This window comes from Schistocerca piceifrons, unplaced genomic scaffold (assembly GCF_021461385.2).
Source record: "Schistocerca piceifrons isolate TAMUIC-IGC-003096 unplaced genomic scaffold, iqSchPice1.1 HiC_scaffold_822, whole genome shotgun sequence".
Lineage (NCBI taxonomy): Eukaryota > Metazoa > Arthropoda > Insecta > Orthoptera > Acrididae > Schistocerca > Schistocerca piceifrons.
This window is the reverse complement of record NW_025729083.1, coordinates 985510-1008013: the sequence shown is the minus strand read 5'-3', so window position 1 is coordinate 1008013 and position 22504 is coordinate 985510. Positions and strand designations below refer to the sequence as shown.

Below are 22504 nucleotides of genomic sequence, written 5' to 3'. Positions count from 1 at the left end.
ACTTCATGAATGAGTTAATAATGAAGCAGTCATAGTCATGGCAAAAGAAAATAAACAGTTAAAAGTTGTGTGATTCATTCCATATACTATAGAAGCAATATTTAATGACACTAACCAATAGAGACGTTCGCATATCATATTGAAGGTGTGGTACGTTACTGTGCTACGAATTTACGATTGACTCAACATGAAGACTATCACATAGATCCTGAAGATGGGAACAGAAGTTGGATGAGAAATTGTTTTTACAATAAGCTGGCCATTCAAAAATTTGTGAAGCCTGAGGCAATGAAGAAGATGACGATCAGGAATTACTGAAGGGACTCTATTTAAGTTAGCTAGTGTATTTTCTCCCCCCATGAACCATGGATGTTGGCGTTGGTGGGGATCCTTGCGTGCCTCAGCAATACAGATAGCCACACCATAGGTGCAACCACAACTGAGCGGTATCTGTTGAGAGGTCAGATAAACGTGTGGCTCCTGAAGAGGGGCAGCAGCCTCTTCAGTAGTTGCAGGGGCAATAATCCGGATTACTGACTGATCTAGCCTTGTTAAAACCACCAATATGGCCTCGCTGTGCTGGTACTGCGAATAGCTGAAAGAAAAGGGAAGCTACAGCTGTAATTTTTTCTGAGGGCATGTAGCTCTGCTGAGTGGTTAAATGATGATGGCATCCTCTTAGGTAAAATGTTCCGGAGGTAAAATAAACCCCCATTCGGATCTCTTGTGGGGGGGGGGGGGGGGCGGGAGGGGCTACCTAGGAGGACGTCGCTATCAGGAGAAACAAAACTGGCGTTCTATTCATCACAGCATGGAATGCCAGATCCCTTAATTGGCCAGGTAGGTTACAAAATTTAAAAAGGGAAATCGATGGATTAAAGTTAGATATAGTGGGAATTAGTGAAGTTCTGAGGCAGGAATAACAAGACATCTGGTCAGGCGAATACAGTGTTACAAATACAAAATCAAATTGGGGGTAATTCAGGAGTACATTTGATAATGAATAAGGAATGCAGGTAAGCTACTATGAACAGAACGGTGAATGCATTATTGTAGCCAAGATAGACACACAGCCCACACTCACCACAGTAGTACAACTTTATATGACAACTAGCTCCGCAGATGAGGAGGAGATTGAGGAAACGTACGATTAGATAAAAGTAATTATTCAGATAGTTAAGGGAGACGAAAATTTAAGGGTGCTAGGGGACTGGAATTAGTAGTAGGTGAATATGCACTAAGGGAAAGGAATAAATAAGTATATATGTCGTATGACTAGGGCCTCCTGTCAGGTAGACCGTTCGCCGGGTGCAAGTCTTTTGATTTGACGCCATTTCGGCGACTTGCGCGTTGATGGAGATGAAATGATGATGATTAGTACAACACAACACCCAGTGCCTGAGCGAAGAAAATCTCCGACCCAGCTAGGAATCGGACCCGTGCTCTTAGTATTGACATTCTGTCGCGCTGACCACTCAGCTACAGGGGCCGGACGGAGAGAACAATGAAAGAGAGAGCCAACTGGTAGAATTTGCACAGAGTATATTTTAATCCTAACTTGGTTTAAGAATCATGAAAGAATGTTGTATACGTGGAAGAGACCTGAAGACACCGGAAGGTTTCAGATTCAAAAAAATGGTTCAAATGGCTCTGAGCACTATGGGACTCAACTTCTTAGGTCATTAGTCCCCTAGAACTTAGAATTAGTTAAACCTAACTAATCTAAGGACATCACAAACATCCATGCCTGAGGCAGAATTCGAACCTGCGACCATAGCGGTCTTGCGGTTCCAGACTGCAGCGCCTTTAACCGCACGGCCACTTTGGCCGGATTTCAGATTCATTTTATAATGGTAAGACAGAGATTTTGTAAGACATTTCCTGGGGAGATATCGACAAGGAAAGCGTTTCTGAAGCAGAGAAATTTGTTAACACCGAGTATAGATTTAAGTGTCAGGAAGTCGTTTCTGAAAGTATTTGCATGGAGTGTAGCCATGTATGGAAGTGAAACATGGTCGATAAATAGTTTAGACAAGAAGAGAATAGAAGCTTTCGAAATGTGGTGCTACAGAAGAATGCTGTACATTAGATGGGTAGATCACATAACTAATGAGGAGGTATTGAATAGAATTGGGGAAGAGTTTGTGACACAACTTGACCAGAAGAAGGGATCGGTTGGTAGAACATGTTCTGAGGCATCAAGGTATCACCAATTTACTACTGGAGGGCAGCGTGGAGGGTAAAAATCGTAGAGGGAGACCAAGAGATGAATACACTAATCAGATTTAGAAGGATGTAGGCGGCAGTAAGTACTGGGAGATGAAGAAGCTTGCACAGGATAGAGTAGCATGGAGAACTGCATCAAACCAGTCTCAGGACTGAAGACAAGAACAACAACAAACAACAACAGCAACTCTGACCACAATTTACTGGTTATGACCTGCAGATTAAAGATTAAAAAGGCAGGATTTTATGGAGATGGGTCCTGAATAAACTGAAAGAACCAGAGGTGGCAAAGAGTTTCAGATGCAGTAGTAGGGAACGATTGACAAGAATAGTGGAAAGGAATACTATAGAAGAAGAATGGGTATCTTTGAGAGATGAAATAGTGAAGGCAGCAGGCCCCCTGGGTAGACAACATTCAATTAGAGCTACTGGTCGCCTTGGGAGAGCCACCATGACAAAACTTTTCCATCCGGTGAGCAAGATGTATGAAACACGTGAGAATATAATAGGCCCAAAGAAAGCAGTTGCTGACAGATGTGAAAATTACCTCACTATCATTGTAATAATTCAAAGTTGCAAAATACTAACACGAATTCTTTACAGAAAAGACTGGTACAAGCTGACCTCAGGGGAAGATCAATTTGGATTCAGGGGAAATGTAGGAACACTCGAGGCAATAGTGACCCCACGCCTTCTCATGGAAGATTGGTTAAGGAAAGGCAAACCTACGTTTATAGCATTTGTAGAATTAGAGAAAGCTTTTGACAATGTTGACTGGAATGCTCTCTTTGAAACTGTAAAGGTGACATGAATAAAATAAAGGGAGCGAAAGGCTAGTTACAATTTGTACAGTAATCAGATAACAGTTATAAGAGTCGAGTGGTACAAAAAGAAAGCAGTGGTGGGGAAGAGAGTGAATCAGAGTTGTCGCCTATCCCTGATGTTACGCAATCTGTATATTGAGGAAGCAGTAAAGGAAACAAAAGAAAAATTTGGAGTAGGAATTAAATTCAAGGGAGAAGAAATAAAAACTTTGAGGTTGGCTGATGACACTATAATTCTGTCAGAGACACAAAGGAATTGGAGGAGCAGTCGAATGGAATGGACAGTGTCTTGAAAAGAGGATATCAGATGAACATCAGCAAAAGCAAGACGAAGATAATGGGATGTAGTCGAATTAAATCAAGAGATTATGAGCGAATTAGATTAGGAAACGAGACATTTCAAATAGTAGATGAGTTTTGCTATTTGGAAGTAAAATAACTGATGATGGTTGAGGTAGGGAGGATATAAAATGTAGACTGGCAATGGCAAGAAAAGCGATTTTGAAGAAGACACATTTGTTAACATCGAGTACAGATTTAAGTTTTAGGAAGTCCTTTCTAAAAGTATTCTGTGTGTAGTGTAGTCATGTATGGAGGTGAAACATGGACAATAAACAGTTTAGACAAGAAGAGAATAGAAGCCTTTGAATGCAGTGCTGCAGAAGAATGCTCAAGATAAGATGGTTAGATCTTGTAACTTATGTGTCAGTACTGAACAGAATTGTGGAGAAGAGAAATTTGTGGCACGACCTGACTACAAGAGAGGATCGATTGGTAGGACACATTCTGAGGCATCAAGAGAGCATCAGTGTAGTACTGGACGGAAGGGTGGGGGTAAAAAAGTAAGGGCAGGCCAGGAGATGGAAACAGTAAGCAGATTCAGAAGGATGGAGGTTGTAGTAGTTACTCCGAGATGAAGAGGCTTGCACAGGATAGAGTAGCGTGGAGAGCTGCATCCAACCAGTGTTTGGAGTGAAGACCACGACAACAACAGAGTATTTTCTAGCTATACTCAGGAATGAGGCAGAAGGAATTTCATTTAAAGTTATGGTATTAGTAATAGGATATCTTGAATAGACATCTACTGTGAAATATTATTTCTTTAAAATTATAGTTTTCATATATATTTATGGAAATACAGTTCTACCTTGGAGTAACTAAAAAAGAAATACGTCAGTAGGCAATTATGACAGGCAAACAGATCATTAAATTGCAGTATATATAATGAATCATTCATGAAAAATAAAGGAAGTTTCTGCCAATTAGAAGGCACTAGGCTTGTACAGGGTGTTTTTACTGTGGATACAGAGAGTAACAAATGATAGTTCGATCCGTTGGCTTCATCAACGTCGACACTGTTCGAGATGGACCAGTGACTGCAATAGATGTGAGAGGGTGGGTGCTAGTAGAAGGAGACACCGTGGAACACACAGGACCCTCTTAAGTAACGCAACAGAAAATATCAAATACGACAGCTGGACAGAGTGTAATGTCTGCTGTTCCAAGAAGCAGGAACAGCGTTTCGACCTATAAAACCCTCTCTTTGTGTGTGTTGTAGAAGGTAGTGTACCGATGTATGGCCCATATCCAGAGGACCAAATGAACACAAAAGGAGAGAGAAAGAAGGAAAGTAGCTGAGTTTTGTTGTTGTGAGGACTGGTTTGTGTCTTGTGAGGTAGTCACAGAATGTGAGGGGAGTAAACAACTACACCCTCATGCACATGTTCTTGCATCACATTTTTTCGTTGGATGTATTCCTTACATGCTCAGATTAAGAACTACATCCTTCATTCTGTAGTGTGGTGTACTTGTTAGAAGTTATATCTACCTGGAGAGAATAGGCATATTTTCATAAGTAAGTTGTAGGTGTACAGCACACATGTATCTCCAAAGTGAAAGAGAACCACACAAGAAGTTAACTGTAGTACTAAAGTGGGAATAGTCTTCACGTAAGTCTCCCAAGGGTCAATATTTATAGGATGACAAAATCAGAAATGGAAAATTTTAAATACATTGCGCCCTCTGTAAACTACTGCAGCGTGCCAAAGCATTTGTCGAGCTGGTATTGGGTGACAGACTTGCTTCTCGTCACCGTCTTTCCTTCAGTCAGCATATCACGTCACCATTTAAAGGTATCTCGTTGTCAGCGGAAAGAGAGACAGCTTACAAGAATAAACGTTACTTTATGTAATCAGACGTAGAGTGACCTATGTAGCACACAGAATAAAGACTGCATGATCACGTGCCCCGACTGTGGACTATACGCATCACTGTGTCTGGTTTTTTTCTATTCTGAGTGGGACATCGTAGTGTCCACAGCCAGAATGGCTGCTGCCATATGTCGATGTACTTTCTCTTCAGATGCTTTATGCCACAAACATAAATAACACCTTGTGGCACATGTACAATTTAAGGCAACTGGTGACTGCAAATAAGATCAAAACAGAATGAGATTTTCACTCTGCAGCGGAATGTGCGCTGATATGAAACTTCCTGGCAGATTGAAACTGCGTGCCGGACCGAGACTCGAACTCGGGAGCTTTGCCTTCCGTGGGCAAGTGCTCTACCAACTGAGCTACCCAGGCACGACTCACGCCGCGTCCTCACAGCTTTGCTTCTGCCAGTACCTCGTTTCCTACCTTCCAAACTATATAGAAGCTATCCTGCGAACCTTTCAGAACTAAGGCAAATGTCCCGAGTTCGATTCTCGGTCCGGCACACAGTTTTAAGCTGCCAGGAAGTTTCATATCAGCGCACACTCCGCTGCAGAGTGAAAATCTCATTCTAGAAACATCCCCTAGGCTGTGGCTAAGCTATGCCTCCGCAATATCCTTTCTTTCAGGGGTGCTAGTTCTGCAAGTTTCGCAAGAGAGTTTTTGTAAAGTTTGGAAGGTAGGAGACGAGGTACTGGCAGAAGTAAAGCTGTGGGGACGGGGCATGAGTCGTGCTTCGGTAGCTCAGTTGGTAGAGCACTTGTCCGCGAAAGGTAAAGGTCCGAGTTCGAGTCTCGGTCCAGCACACAGTTTTAATCTGCCAGGAAGTTTCAAGATCAAAACAGTTGATAAATTATTTGTTGGCAAACACAGCTCAGTTCAGACATTTGATGAACTTATTACGACATATCAGTGGTGATGTTTGGTTTGTAGGGTCCTCAACTACACATTCCCAATTTTCGCACAGTCCAATTTTTACCCAATCCAATGTAGTTGCTGTCACGAATGATGACAGTGATGATGAAATGATGAGGATAACACAAACACCCAGTCCCCGGGCAGAGAAAATCGGCAATCCGGCCAGGAATCTAACCCGGGACCCTCTGATCTGGAGGCAGCGATGCTAGCCACTAGATCACAAACTGTGGACTGAAATGTCGATAAAACTGTAGTGATCTATGGTGGTGTATTTTAGAGCACTAGCTCATCTGGGGAAACTTAGTAGCAAAAACTGTAGGTTTGAAAATGCACACATCTGTAAAACTGCAGAAGGGTGGCTCGTCGGATGCTTACTCGGTCTCGTTTGACGGACGAGACATCAGCCGAATCACTTCCAGCAAGTCCTCGGGGTGGCTTCGCAGCGCCTCTGCCCAACCCCGGGTGGCCACCACGTGGAGCAGGTGGGCCTTTACGAAGGCCACGACGGCCTGCCTGTGGCTGTCAGTGCCGTGCCTGACTGCGACCACAGCTGCAGCCGCCGCAGTCTCCGCAGACAGCTGCGCGGCCACCTGCTGCTCGCAGGCAGACTTGAGAGCTGGCAAGCCGAACTTGTCAGCGGCGGCCAGCAGCTGGTGGGCCGTGCCGCGCAGCTGGGGGGCCCGGAGGGTGTAGCAGTAGGCCACGAGGTGGCGCAGCGCCGGGCCCTCCACGTCCGCGACGCTGACCTGGCCGCCGCTGGCCTTCGGCGCGTCGTGGGCAAAAATGGCGGCTAACACGGGGCTCCTGGCGGCGAGGACAGCCCTGTGCGCCACCAGGCGCGTCTCGCCCGCCACCAGAGTCACCACAGCGCCGCTACTCGCGTCCAGCAGGTCAGCCAGGTCCGCGGCCGCCGTCTCCCCGTCCTCACCGACTGCTGACACGGTGGACGAGTCTGAAACACGGCGTCACTGATCAGCTCTCTTCCCATAAGGTCGGGACACACATGTCCGGACCGTGTCCGTACCGAGACACGTCCGAGTATCGGCCGTCACCCGGACAACGAAATACATCATTAAAACAAATGTAGCGGGCCCCACATGACCGGGCCGTGCACGGGGAACGTCATCGGGCCGGAGCCGGGCCGGGCGGGATTCGCCGTGTCTAACTTTTCAGTGACGGACACGGCCTGATGGTAGAACTGTCTTGTGAGCTGTTCAACTGCGCAAGACTGTTCTGTGTACAATACACGGATGTGGAACGACTAATAGAAGAAGTTCGTAAGTTTCCTGTTCTTTGTGATCAGGGAAGTGAAGACTACAGGAATATCGAGTACAAAGACAGAGTTTGGAAGACCACTGAAACAGATCTACAAGCCAAAGGTAAGAAAAAAACTATACAAGTTTTAATACCCGAAAGATATTTATTTACTTTTTATTTTACAAACAGATGTTTGGTTTATGTCATCGTTATATCGCCAAGGTGACATGTTTTTCCCATTCCACAGCCCCTTGTGGATAATTCAGGAATTTTTTGAGTTGTTCTCGTACAGAAAATGCAGCGTCTGTTGATCTCCCACGAATTCGAGGTTTCGAAGATTTGATGATCTTCCGGATCCCTAAGCAGTTTCCTTTTGATCCATCATCTGTTCGGGCACCCTATAACCTTCCATTTTTCGAATAAAGTTGTACAGTACACACGCAGCCGTCACAATAATTGTAAGGTTATTAGGATCTCCCTGAAGGATTCTCCTAAATATTCGAAATTTCTGTTGCAATATACCGAATGCATTTTCGGGTATTCTTCTTGCCCAACTCAAACGATAAATGAAAAATAGCCTTGTCGTTTGTTAAGTTTCTGCCGAGATATGGTCCCATCAAGTATGTTTTGAGAGGAAAAGCTTCATCGCCTACAATTACCATTGGAAGTTCAACATCAGTTACCGGGTAAAGTTTTACTCTTTGGGACACTAAGCGTATTGTTTTCCAATGACTTTCCAAGGTTTGAATTTACTAGAATGCCTCCATCAGAGTTTTTTCCGTACGCTCCCACATCTATTGCAATAAAATTATAACATGGGTCAACCAGAGCAAGAAGCACAATGGAATATGTTTTTTTGTATTTCCAATAGAGACTTCCTGAGTTGTTTGGAGCCTGTATTGTTACGTACTTTCCATCTAGTCCTAATTCACTATTACGAAAATTAGTGAACATGTTTTACAGATTTCACAAACAGAAACACAGATCACCGCGTCCGAGTCACTACCAGGAACAACAAAGACACGGACGTGCCCCGGTCATGTGTGGCCGCTGCAGGAACGGTCCGGAGTACGGCCGTCACTCGTCCGGCGCTCGGCCCTGACACGGCCCCGACGTTTATGTCCCGACCTTTTCACAGTGCCGTCTGCACCTGCTCGAGCCACAGGCAGATCAACATCTAGCAAAAGTTGCTCTGTGCTGTAAGTGTGTGATATCTTTTCTATGTCTTAAACAGGTGGCACAGGCGAACAGCTGCAAAATCTTAAATTAAACCGTTTATTGTATTTACTGGTTGCTTGCTCGAAAAGCTCTAGGTTTCCAGACTGAGATTTTCACTCTGCAGCGGAGTGTGCGCTGATATGCAACTTCCTGGCAGATTAAAACTGTGTGCCGGACCGAGACTCGAACTCGGGACCATTGCCTCTTGTGGGCAAGTGCTCAACCAACTGAGCTACCCGAGCACGACTCACGCCCCGTCCTCACAGCCGTACTTCTGCCAGTACCTCGTCTCCTACCTTCCAAACTTTACAGAAGCTCTCACGGTTGAGCGCTTGCCCGTGAAGGGCAAGATTCCGTCGCAACGAAAAACGCCTTTGTTTTAATGATGTCCAGCCCAAATCCTGTATCATTTCAGTGATACTCTCTCCCATATTTCGCAATAATACAAAACGTGCTGCCCTTCTTTTGAACTTTTTCGATGTACTCCATCAACCCTATCTGGTAAGGATCCGACACCACACAGCTGCTTTCTAAAAGAGGAAGTATAAGCGTAGTGTAGGCAGTCTCCTTAGTAAATCTGTTACATTTTCCAAGTGTCCTGCCAATAAAACGCAGTCTTTAGTTAGACTTCCCCACAACATTTTCCATGTGTTCCTTCCAATTTAAGTTGTTCGTAATTGTAATACCTAGGTATTTAGTTGAATCTGCGGCCTTTAGATTTGACTGATTATCATGTAACCAAAGTTTAATGGATTCCTTTTAGCACTCATGTGGTTGTCTTCACCCTTATGTTATTTGGGGTGAAGTGCCAATTTTCGCACCATTCACAGGCATCCCAAGATGCCTTGCCACGGTTCACATGGCTCTCCCCATCAGAGGTTCGAGTCCTCCCTCGGGGATGGGTGTGTGTGTTGTCCTTAGTGTAAGTTAAATTAAGAATTGTGTAATGCTAGGGACCAATGATCTCAGCCGGCCGCGGTGGCCAAGCGGTTCTAGGTGCTTCAGTTTGAAACCGCGTGGCTGCTACGGTCGCAGGTTCGAATCCTGGATGTGTGTGATGTCCTTAGGTTAGTTAGGTTTAAGTAGTTCTAAGTTCTAGGGGACTGATGACCTCAGAATTAAGTCCCATAGTACTCAGAGCCATTAGAACCATTTTTTGAACCAATGATCTCAGCACTTTGGCCCCATAGGAACATGCCACACATTTCCAAAAATTTTTTTAGTTCTCAGTTATATGGTGTAATTCTTGCTCCAGTTCACACTCAACATCTAAAATGTCGCGGATATTCTTTAAATAAGAGTTTAAATCACTGTTCTCTTGTTGTACTTACTTTATATCAGACTACACCAGTAGTTGGAATATTCATCTCAATAGATTAATCTCAACTAATTCTGTAAAACCTGAGGAACCATAAGAGTCCATCCACAAAAATTCGAACATCTTAAAACGCGAAAATTACAGAACGCTCGGTCTAGTTGTGAATGCATCGTAAAACAATAATTTCGATTGTCCTCAAAAAGTGAAAGCCATCATGCATTCCGAAAATCAGTTTGGCTTCTGGTAAAACAAAGGAACCAGGGGAGGAATACGTTCTTTAACATTAGGAATAGAGAAATGTGAAATCTGGTTTCGCAGGATAGAGCAGATCAGGTTATGGTTGTGCAGCGGGCCGTTATCAGTTTCAAAGATATGTCGCAGCAGTTGAGGTTTCATTACAGGTTAACTGATCGCTCAACTGCAGTGTCCAGGTTGAGTGGGCAACGATCTTTGCAGCTCTCGCAGCTAGCGCCTCACAATCCGACCGCGCGTGCACGCCTCCAGTGGTCCCGGCCTGACCCCGCACCGTGGAGACTTACTTGCTGCTCTGTCCTAACTGACCGACTCAATCCAGCACACAGACAGCATTAAAATAACTGCTCAGGCAAAACCACAGAAGCTACACACAGTTGCGCGAAAACACTTCCACAAACAACTCGAAGAATTAGTACGGTATATTGATAATTTTTACTTATGGACCGTCTGAAAACAAACATGTGAGAAATGGACAAACACACATCAGCACAGGCTCCCTACTACACTTAATAAAGGAAATGATAACATAAAACAAAAAATCTCTTCCCCACACCATCTGGACACAGACACACACACACACACGCACAGACACACACACACACACACACACACACACACGCACACACACACACACACACACACACACACACACACACAAAATTATATATCACACACACACACACACACACACACACACAAATGCATACACGAACAGACCACAGATACTTTAATAGTTACACTCATAAGTTTGGCAATAACATTCGGTCTTTGGCTAAAACATTTGACAGTCGACAACAGAAACCAAAACATTGCATTAAAACAAGCGTTCAGTGCCTAGTGCTGTGGAATGTGGAAAAAACTGCAAATTGGCGTTCATAAGAAGAAGAACAACACCAAAAATGCAACAGGAGCGTAATATGTAAGAAATTGTCCACGCAGCCTGTAAGTACAGTTCAAAAAATTACTACTTAATAGGAAATACCAGCCACCAGAACTGTTTATAACCTATAGGCACAGTGACAAAAATGTAAATTAAATAGCTAACATATGTACATATTCCAGGCCACTGATGATGCCTTGCAGAAAATAAAGGCGATACGCGTATGGCACTAAAATTGTGTTTTACTCAGTTGCTGTCAGACGGTCCATAAGTAAAAATTATCAATATACCGTAACATTACACGCAACTGAGGAAGACAGGACTACAAAAGTTGAAGAACTCGAAGAATACTAAAACAGTCACTGTGGAACAACAAGGACGAATCACAAGTCGATACACAGAGAGAACCCAGAAGCGGTCGGCGACCAAATACATGTCGTCCGATGAGACAACCGACCGAACGACCAACCGAGGTCGTCCCCACTCAGGTCGCGTGTCAGCAACGGTCGGGTAAGACATGGCTGTCCGGACCGCACTGCTGCTCCGTCCCGACGGAACGCGCCAAACACGACAACCCGGAAATACTAGCGGTCGCTCCAAAGATAGTTCATTTCGAACCAGCTGTGGCGAAATTTTGTTGGAAGGGTTGTACTTTTTATCAGTCAGAGTTCAACTGGAAACATGCGATCGACGTCTAATCGTTGGCATGGACGAAACGTATTTTTTTGACCGTAACCTATCTCTGTTAATTAGTAACTATTAGTAATAATATCTGGAGATCTTTCCAAATACTTTGCCCCAGCGAAGTGAGATTCTTGATTTGTGCTACCATGATCAAAAATACGCGTATAACGTCACACGTACTGTTTCCATTTGACTTTATTATATTTGTAAGCTCACCCGGCAAAATATTAGTCACCTCTTTATAGAAAGGGAACGCTGTCTACGCTGAAGCGGTCCGCATGCTGCAGAACTGGTAGCACGTGGTTGTAACAGAGGACTGTGTCGTCCTACAGATTCAGACAGCTGAGGTACGATCGCCATCTACTGTGAACCTCAACATCCCAGAGCAGGGCCCAGGACTGCAGGGGAATAGTGGCGGCAGTAGCTCAGCGGTGCCAGGTTCGTCAAACCCTTACCCAGCCGCCAAAGAGTAACGGCATGCGGATGCGGTAGGCAGTGGTAACCACTGCATTAAAGTCACGTAACGTGTAAGTCACAAATATGTCATCGTGATGAACTTTCCATTGGGAAAAGATGTCGGATTAGTTCTCCATACCTTTCTCTGGTAGTGGACTGCCAGTCACACGGTGACAATGAGAAAAACGTCGAATACCATACTCAACGAAATGGTTATTCGCCGGAGCGTAGAATGTAAGAAATGTTAATGCGGTAGTGAAGCTAGAAAATCTGAAAAGGGAAATGCAAGGGCGCGATCTACAAGGGTCGTTCAATAAATAATGAACCACATTTTTCTGAGAACACATTTATTGGTAAGAGTCAGAATTTTTTGACAATATACATCAATATGTTTCGTCCATTTCCTATTTTTCTACGTAGTCTACATCACGTTTTATGGCCGTACGCCAACTTTGTGGAAGAGCATGTATTCCCTGGTGGTAAAAACTCTTGTCCTGTAGGCGTAGCCATGTTTTACTGCGTGACTAACACACTCGAATCTTCAAAGTGTATTCCCCGTACAGAACCTTTAAGCGGCGCGAACATGGAAGTCCAAGGTTGCCAGGACTGGACTGTAGCGTGGATGAGGCAGTGATGTCCAACCCAATTTGGCGACGTGTTCCCGGGATCTCAGACTTGTGTGTGGGCGTGCATTATCGTGTTTGAGCAAGATTTCTGATGGGTTCTTGTCCGATCGAATACGTCCGAAACTGTTCTTGAGTCTATTCAGAGTCCTCACCTATGCCTCTGAATTGATGGTTGACCCTCTTGGCATCACATGCACGAGAATGTCATCACAATGTCACCATGACTTTTTTGGCAGAGGGGATTGTCTTGAATTTTCTTCTTTTGTGGTGAATGAAGATGATGCCACTCATTTCTTGTTTCCGGTGCAAAGTGGTGCACCCAGCTTTCGTCCCCCGAAACGATCCGTGACAGAAAAGCTTCTCTGTCGGTCTCAAAACGCTCCACCAATGCAGATGAAATGGCCTTTCTATGAATCTTGTAGTCCGCTGTGAGCATTCGTGGAACCCATCGTGAGCACCTCTTTGAATATCCGAGAGTCTCGATCATTTCAGACGCACTTCCAACGATGGCCGACAACTGTAGAGGAAACTGTCGAGTTGAGATGCGCCGGTTGGCACGAATAATGGCATCCACACGATTCAGCACGTCTGGAGCAGTGGCTGTGACAGGACGTCCCGAGCGTGGCTGATCTGTTTCTTCATTTCCTGAGACTGTAACTTTCTTTACCTGTCGCCCAACTGTACTCAAGATGTTCAAATGTATGTGAATTCCTAAGCGACCAAGCTGCTGAGCTCATCGATTCCTAGACTTACACACTACTGAAACTAACTTAAACTAATTTATGCTAAGAACAACACAAACACCCACGCCCGAGGGAGGACTTGAACCTTCGGCGGGAGGGGCCGCACAATGCGTGAAACCGCGCTTCATACTGCGCGGCAACTGTACTCCTATCAACTGCAGCATCGTCATATACTGCACACAAATGTTTTTGGATGTTCACTATGGTTTTATTTTCCTATACACAAGAATTCAATAACAGCACGCTGCATGTAACGTGAGTCGTATGTAGACGCCACTTTGACGCTGTAGTACGGCCCTACCACCTGCCACAACGGTGCGAAATTTCACCGGCGCACAGAACAAACATCAAATGTGAAGAACCAACAAGAACGTTGGTCTATGTTTATTAATAGCTTTTTTTAAAAAAATGTGGGGCATTACTTATTGAACAACCTTCGTAGCTATAGCGGGGCTCAGTAAAGGACAATAGAAAAGGAAAGATTTCTGCTCAGATGAATGTAGGATACGTCAACTGCAATAGAAAGTGGTATAGCTGTAGCAGGACTCCCTACAAACAAGAAGTTAGGGCAGAGAGTGAGCTGCTGTGAGCAGTTGAGAGACAGGACTTTCATCAGAGTCGACAGTGATCTGGGGACGCTAACAACGATAGTTCAGCTATACGTGTCGACATCACTGGCAGAAGATGAAGACGTGGAGAGAGTCTAAGAGGATACTGAACGGGGAACTACGTGTCTGAAGGACCATGAAACATTTATAACAGAGCGGGATTAGAGCCAAGTACTACGAGTATATGAAGGAACGGGAGACAGACTTACACAAGGATACGGGTTTGTTGGCAGAAATGAGAGCAGAGGTAAGACCAACTGAGTTCTGCAATAAAATTCAATCAGTAACTGTAAGTACAGAAGACAGACATGTATACTGGAGGAGGCCCTGGAGGCACGGGCAGACACCAGCCGGATTACGTCACTGTGGGGCAGTAATTTCGAATCAGTTATTGGCCTGTAAGGCATAGTCAGGAGCAGATGGACTCAGACCACAATTTAGTAATCATGAAGAGTAGGCTGAAGTTTAACAGAAACATCAGCAACAATCAGTGCGTGAAGAAGTGATATCCCGACACATCATAATCAGCGTTTGAACCTCACTGAGACAATAAACGCAGTGTTACTCCTGAGTACCTCTCGGGTTTCGCAAGACGACCACACGAAAAGTACAACACCTATGTGGACCTCCGATTACCGACTCGTCTCGATTCTTAATATCTTTTCAAAATTAATCGAATGACTAATTCATACGAGAAGAATGTTTTGTAATAATTAATGAAAAAGACAGTTTGGCTTTCCTAAGGATGTTCGTCTTTACAGCTGTGAATGATACCTCAGAGATCCTGACCAGAGATTGGTTGGCAGTAGGTACATGGTGTGATTTGACTGGCGGTCTGTGTTGGTCATGAACTGCTACTAGCAAACGCTCAACACTATAGTGGCTCATCAGCTACACTTCTGACATCTCGTCTCGCTGAAACCGACGCTGTGTGGTATCAGACAAGGAAGTTATGTATTCTTGTGTTCCGTCTTGTCTTCCCTTTTGTTTCCAATTTCTGGTAGCAACCCGCTCACAGCAACCTTATGAAACTGTGAATTCAATTATTTCCTTTTAGATGAGACCAATATGGTGATTAAAAATGTGTCAGATGCGTACACCAGTAACTTCCTTTCCCTGTTTTCCATCATGTTAACTGTAAGTTCCCTTTCAACCAACATAAGTCACATCAACGACATTCAGTTTCTCCCTGGCAAGAAAAATCTAGAAGAACTTATGTTGTGGACTGGCAAGACAGCCAATCCACTATGACAGGAAGCCGAAAGGGACGCGTTTAAGCGCATGCAGGCTGGCGTGAGGTCTGGAACAGTTAAAGGAGTTTAGACTTCAGAAAAAAGGAGGAATCTGGTAGAATACTTAACTTTAATCCATAATAGGTGAACATCGCTCTTGACGGTACATGTTTTACAGCATCAATAGTAACTGGTAAATAGCGCCTTGCTAGGTCGTAGCAAATGACGTAGCTGAAGGCTATGCTAACTATCGTCTCGGCAAATGAGAGCGTAATTTGTCAGTGAACCATCGCTAGCAAAGTCGGCTGTACAACTGGGGCGAGTGCTAGGAAGTGTCTCTAGATCTGCCGTGTGGCGGCGCTCGGTCTGCAATCTCTGATAGTGGCGACACGCGGGTCCGACGTATACTAACGGACCGCGGCCGATTTAAAGGCTACCACCTAGCAAGTGTGGTGTCTGGCGGTGACACCACAACTTACGTACGGTAAGGTCATCGCAAAAACTTCATCAGGTTAAAAACAAAACAGGAAACAAATCATACTTCACATTCTGAACAAGATAGGTGATGGATTTTGGTTTTTCATTGATTTTATATCGTTAGTGATCAGGGAGTCATAAAGTGTGCATTCCACTGTGTAGTGTTTAAATAATTTTTAAGGAAAAACTTTTATTTTTCAAATAATCTTCATTATGTAGAAAATAGTGAGTAGAATAATTTGTAAAATAAGTCCAAGGACCTCTTGTTGCGAATCGTGTAGACAGTTGAGAATTAATAAATGAAAAGCAGCAGTTTGCTTTTGTTCTATAAAAGAACAGATAAACAAAAGCAAACTGGTGCTTTTCATTTATTATAATGTAGTTCTACCAAGAATCGACGGAAGATTCTGTTAACAGTTGAGAATTCTTCACATTGTTTCACAATTTATCAGGATTGTTGTCACGAACTCTGATGTATATGAAATAAAAGTCCAGGTGAGCCACAGTAACGGCACATACTACAGACACGAAAATCTGCCGCTGGTGAATGAAGACTTTAGATGTAATGGTACCACAATTCTGTACCGACTGGACTCAAATGTGTCAGAAACAGAGAAGGCATTACCTAAATGCAACTCTTCCTGTATGATAGCTTCTTGTACTCCATTCGTAAATTTGTAAACACGAGTGCATAATACCCACCCCCCTCCCCCCCCCCCCAAGAACCATGGACCTTGCCATTGGTGGGGAAGCTTGCGTGCCTCAGCGATACAGATAGCCGTACCGCAGTTGCAACCACAGCGGAGGGGTATCTGTTGAGAGGCCAGACAAACGTGTGGTTCCTGAAGCGGGGTAGCGGCCTTTGCAGTAGTTGCAATGGCAACAGTCTGGATGATTGACTGATATGATCTTGTAACACTAACCAAAACGGCCTTGTTGTGCTGGTACTGCGAACCCCTGAAAGCAAGGGGAAACTACAGCCGTAATTTTTCCCGAGGGCATCCAGCTTTACTGTATGGTTAAATCATGGTGGCGTCCTCTTGGGTAAAATATTCCGGAGGTAAAATAGTCCCCCATTCGGATATCCGGGCGGGGACTACTCAAGAGGACGTCGTTATCAGGAGAAAGAAAACAGGCATTCTATGGATCTGAGCATGGAATGTCAGATCGCTTAATCGGACAGGTAGGTTAGAAAATTTAAAAAGGGAAATGGATAGGTTAAAGTTAGATATAGTGGAAATTAGCAGAGTTCGGTGGCAGGAGGAACGAGACTTTTGGTCAGGTGAATACAAGGTCATATATGCAAAATCAAATAGGGGTAATGCAGGAGTAGGTTTAATAATGAATAAAAAAATAGGAGTGCGTGTAAGCTACTACAAACAGCATAATGAACGCATTATTGTGGGCAAGATAGACACGAAGCCCACGCCTACTACAGTAGTACAAGTTTGTATGCCAACTAGCTCTGCCGATGACAAAGAAATTGATGAAATGTATGAGATAAAAGAAATTATTCAGATAGTGAAGGGAGACGAAAATTTAATAGTCGTGGGTGACTGGAATTCGATAGTAGGAAAAGGGAGAGAAGAAAACGTAGTAAGTGAATATGGATTGGAGGTAAGAAATGAAAGAGGAAGCCGCCTGGTAGAATTTTGCACAGAGCATAACTTAATCATAGCTGACACTTGGTTCAAGAATCATGAAAGAAGGTTGTATATATGGAAGATGCCTGGAGATACTAGAAGGTATCAGATAGATTATATAATAGTAAGACAGAGATTTAGGAACCAGGTTTTAAATTGTAAGACATTTCCAGGGGCAGATGTGGACTCTGACCACAATGTATTGGTTATGAATTGTAGATTAAAACTGAAGAAACTGCAAATAGGTGTGAATTTGAGGAGATGGGACCTGGATAAACTGAAAGAACCAGGGGTTGTAGAGAGTTTCAGGGATAGCATAAGGGAACTATTGACAGGAATGGGTGAAAGAAATACAGTAGAAGGAGTATGGGTAGCTTTGAGGGATGAAGTAATGAAGGCAACAGAGGATAAAGTAGGTAAAAAGACGAGGGCTAGTAGAAATCCTTGGGTAACAGAAGAAACATTGAATTTAATTGATGAAAGGAGAAGATATAAAAATGCAGTAAATGAAGCAGGAAGTGCAAAATGGCTAAGCAGGGATGGCTAGAGGACAAATGTAAGGATGTAGAGGCTTATCTCACTAGGGGTAAGATAGATATTGCCTACAGAAAAATTAAAGAGACCTTTGGAGAAAAAGAGAACCAATTGCATGAATATCAAGAGCTCAGATGGAAACCCAGTTCTAAGCAAAGAAGGGAAAGCAGAAAGGTGGAAGGAATATATAGAGTGTCTATACAAGGGCGATGTACTTCAGGGCAATATTATGGAAATGGAAGAGGATGTACATGAAGATGAAATGGGAGATATGATACTGCATGAAGAGTTTGACAGAGCACTGAAAAACCTAAGTCGGAACAAGACCCCGGGAGTAGACAACATTCCATTAGAACTACTGACATTCTTGGGAGAGCCAGTCCTGACAAAACTCTACCATCTGGTGAGCAAAATATATGAGACTGGCGAAATACCCTCAGACTTGAAGAATATAATAATTCCAATCCCAAAGAAAGCAGGTGTTGACAGATGTGAAAATTACCAAACTATCAGTTTAATAAGTCACAGCTGCAAAATACTAATGCGAATTCCTTACAGACGAATGGAAAAACTGGTAGAAGCCGACCTCGGGGAAGATCAGTTTGGATTCCGTAGAAATATTGGAACGCGTGAGGCAATACTGACCCTACGACATATCTTAGAAGAGATTTAAGGAAAGGCAAAACTACGTATCTAGCATTTGTAGACTGAGAGAAAGCTTTTGGCAATGTTGACTGGAATACTCTCTTTCAAATTCTGAAGGTGGCAGGGGTAAAATACCGTGAGCGAAAAGCTATTTACAATTTGTACAGAAACCAGATGGCAGTTATAAGAGTCGAGGGGCATGAGAGGGAAGCAGTGGTTGGGAAGGGAGTGGGACAGGGTTGTAGCCTCTCCCCAATGTTGTTCAATTTGAATATTGAGCAAGCAGTAAAAGAAACAAAAGGAAAATTCGGAGTAGGTATTAAAACCCATGGAGAAGAAATAAAAACTTTGAGGTACGCCGATGACATTGCAATTATGTCAGAGACAGCACTGGACTTGGAAGAGCAGTTGAACGGAATGAACGGTGTCTTGAAAGAAGGATATAAGATGAACATCAACAAAAGCAAAACTAGGATAATGGAATGTAGTCGAATAAGTCGGGTGATGCTGAGGGAATTAGATTAGGAAATGAGACGCTTAAAATAGTAAAGGAGTTCTGCCATTTGGGGAGCAAAATAAATGATGACGGTCGAAGTAGAGAGGATTGACTGGCAATGGCAAGGAAAGCATTTCTGAAGAAGAGAAATTTGTTAACATCGAGTGTAGATTTAAGTGCCAGGAAGTCGCGACTGAAAGTATTTGTATGGAGTGTAGCCATGTATGGAAGTGAAACATGGACGATAAATAGTTTGGACAAGAAGAGAATAGAAGCTTTCGAAATGTGGTGCTACAGCAGAATGTTGAAGATTAGATGGGTAGATCACATAACTAATGAGGAGGTATTGAATAGAATTGGGAAGAAGAGGAGTTTGTGGCACAACTTGACTAAAAGAAGGGCTCGGTTGGTAGGACATGTTCTGAGGCATCAAGGTATCACCAATTTAGTATTGGAGTGCAGCGTGGAGGGTAAAAATCGTAGAGGGAGACCAAGATATGACTACACTAAGCAGATTCAGAAGGATGTAGGTTGCGGTAGGTACTGAGAGATGAAGAAGCTTGCACAGGATAGAGTAGCATGGAGAGCTGCATCAAACCAGTCTCAGGACTGAAGACCACAACAACAACAACAGTGCAAAATAAATTATTGCCGTTATCAGCTATGTATTTTCAATTTGGCTATGTAATTATTGTGTACTTAAGGTGCTTATTATGGGGTCACTGCATAGGTTATACATGTGCAACCGTAATGTTGGAAGATTTCGCAATGCATGAATGTTAGCACTGCGTTCGTAAGACAGTAGCGTCTTCAGTGTTATTGTTTGCTGACGTTCTATACTGACATCGGTTGTACACGTAATTCTCAGTGACGAGTTCGCTGTAATGATCTATGGAAATTGTATACAACGAGTAAGTAAATGTCATCCCAGGTAGTGTAGTGTACAGCATCAAAAGCAGTGATATACTGAAAGTGAATGATGTTCTACAGTTCGTTCACATTTAGAATGTGATTAGACTGTAGGCAAAGAAGTCGTTAAATCAAGAGGTAAGACTAACCTAATGAGATAAGTCAGCATCAAATGAATATCTTGAACCATAAAATGTCTCTAAGAAAAATGGAGAGTAAATACTTCTCAGGATTGTCGATTCTTAAACTATTGACTGTGACCGCATGATCTGATCCTAAAAAAGAAATTCACATAAATCTCAATGAGAAAATATTGGACCTGTATTATATCACTTACTGCTGTCGTTGTTGTGGTCTTCAGTCCAAAGACTGGTTTGATGCAGCTCTCCATGATACTCTATCCTGTGCAAGTCTATTCAGCTTCGAGTAACTACTGCAACCTACATCCTTCAGAATATGCTTACTGTAGTAGTCACCTATTGGTCTCCCTCTATGATTTTTACCCGCCTCCCCCCCGTCCCCTTGCTTTCCACTGGTATCAAACTGGTGATGCCTCAGAATGTATCCTTTTAACCGATCCCTTCTTGTAGTCAGGTTGTGCCACAAATTTCTCTTATCCCCAGCTCTATGCAGTACCTCCTCATCAGTTATGTGATCTACCCGTCTAATCTACAGCATTCTTCTGTAGCACCACATTTCAAAAGCTTCGTTCTCTTGTTGTCTAAACCATTTATTGTCCATGTTTCACTTCCATAGATTGCTACACTCCTTTCAAAATACTTTCAGAAAGGACTTCCTGACACTTAAATTTATACTCGATGTTAACAAATGCCTGTTCTTCAGAAACGCTTTTCTTGCCATTGCCAGTCTGCATTTTTTATCCTTCGTAGCTTAATTATCATGAGTTATTTTTCTTCCTACATAGCAAAATCCATCTTCTGCTTGAAGTGTCTCGTTTCCTAATCTAATTCCCTCAGCATCACTTGACTTAATACGACTACATTCCATTATCCTCGTTATGCTTTTGTTGATGTTCATCTTATATCCTTCTCTGAAGGCACTGTACATTCCGTTCATCTGATTACAATGCCATCGGAAAACCTCGAAGTTTTTACTTCTTCTCCATGGATTTTAAGTCCTACTCCAGATTTTTCTTTTGTTTCCTTTACTGCTTGGTCAACATACAGGTTGCATAACATCAGTGATAGGTTACAACCCTGTCTCAGTCGCTTCACCACCACTGCTTCCTTTTCGTGCCTCTCGAATCTTATAACTGCTATCTGGTTTCTGTACAAATTTTAAATAGCCTTTCGCAGCCTGTATTTTACCCCTGCCCCCTTTAGAATTTCAAAGAGAGCATTCAGTCAACATAGTCAAAAGCTTCCTCTGACTATACAAATGCTTTAAACATATGTTCGCGTTTCCTTAACGTATCTACTATGAGAAGCTGTAGGGTCAGTATTGCCTCGCGGGTTCCTGCATTTGTCCTGAATCCAAGCTGAGCTTCATTTACTATAAATCTGTTAATCATTATCATACCGGGATATATACTGAAGAGCCAAAGAAACTGCTACTAATATTGTAGATAGCCCCTGTGAGAACGCAGAGTTCTGAAGCAAGAATCTTACGTACGTGTTACTTGTCACAATCGCATCTAGACTCCACTAACGTCGGAAGTAGTGCTGGAGGGAACTGACACTATGAATCCCGCAGGGGTGTCCATAAATCCGTAAGAGTACGAGGGATTGGAGATCTCTTTCGAACAGCGCGTCACAAGGCATCCCACATATGCCCAAAATGTTCATGTATGGGGAGTTTGGAAGCAGCGGAAGTGTTTAAACTCAGAAGTGCGTTTCTGGAGCCACTCTGTAGCAATTCAGGACGTCTAGGGTGCCACATTGTGCTGCTGGAATTGCCCAAATCCATAGGAATGCACAATGGAAATGAATGGATGCAAATGATGAGACAGGATGCTTACGTACGTGTCACTTGTCAGAGTCGCATCTAGACGTATCAGGGGTCCCAATCACTCCAACTGCACACGCTCTACAGCGTTGCAGAGCCTCCAAAAGCTTGAACAGACCCCTGCAGACATGCAGGATCCATGGACTCATAAGGTTGTCTGCATTCCCGTGCACGTCCATCCACTCGATATAATTTGAAACGAGACTTGTCCGACTAGTCAACATGTTTCCAGTCATCAACAGTCCAATGTCGGTGTTGAAGGGCCCAGGCGAGGCGTAAGGCTTTGTGTCGTGCAGTCATCAAGGGTACACGAGTGGGCCTTCGGCTCCGAAAGACCATATCGACGCTGGCACTTGTTGGTGGTGCAGCATTGAAAA

At 43.5% G+C, this 22504-nt stretch overlaps 1 protein-coding gene across 1 annotated transcript in view; it reads right to left on the bottom strand.

The window, feature by feature from the left end:
- Window positions 1-22504, bottom strand: part of LOC124770384 — a 91516-nt gene that overhangs the window by 27135 nt on the left and 41877 nt on the right. The window contains exon 5 of the mRNA XM_047249211.1: window positions 6557-7133. Coding sequence (XP_047105167.1) covers window positions 6557-7133 — 577 coding nt within the window. The remainder of the gene's footprint in view (window positions 1-6556; window positions 7134-22504) is intronic.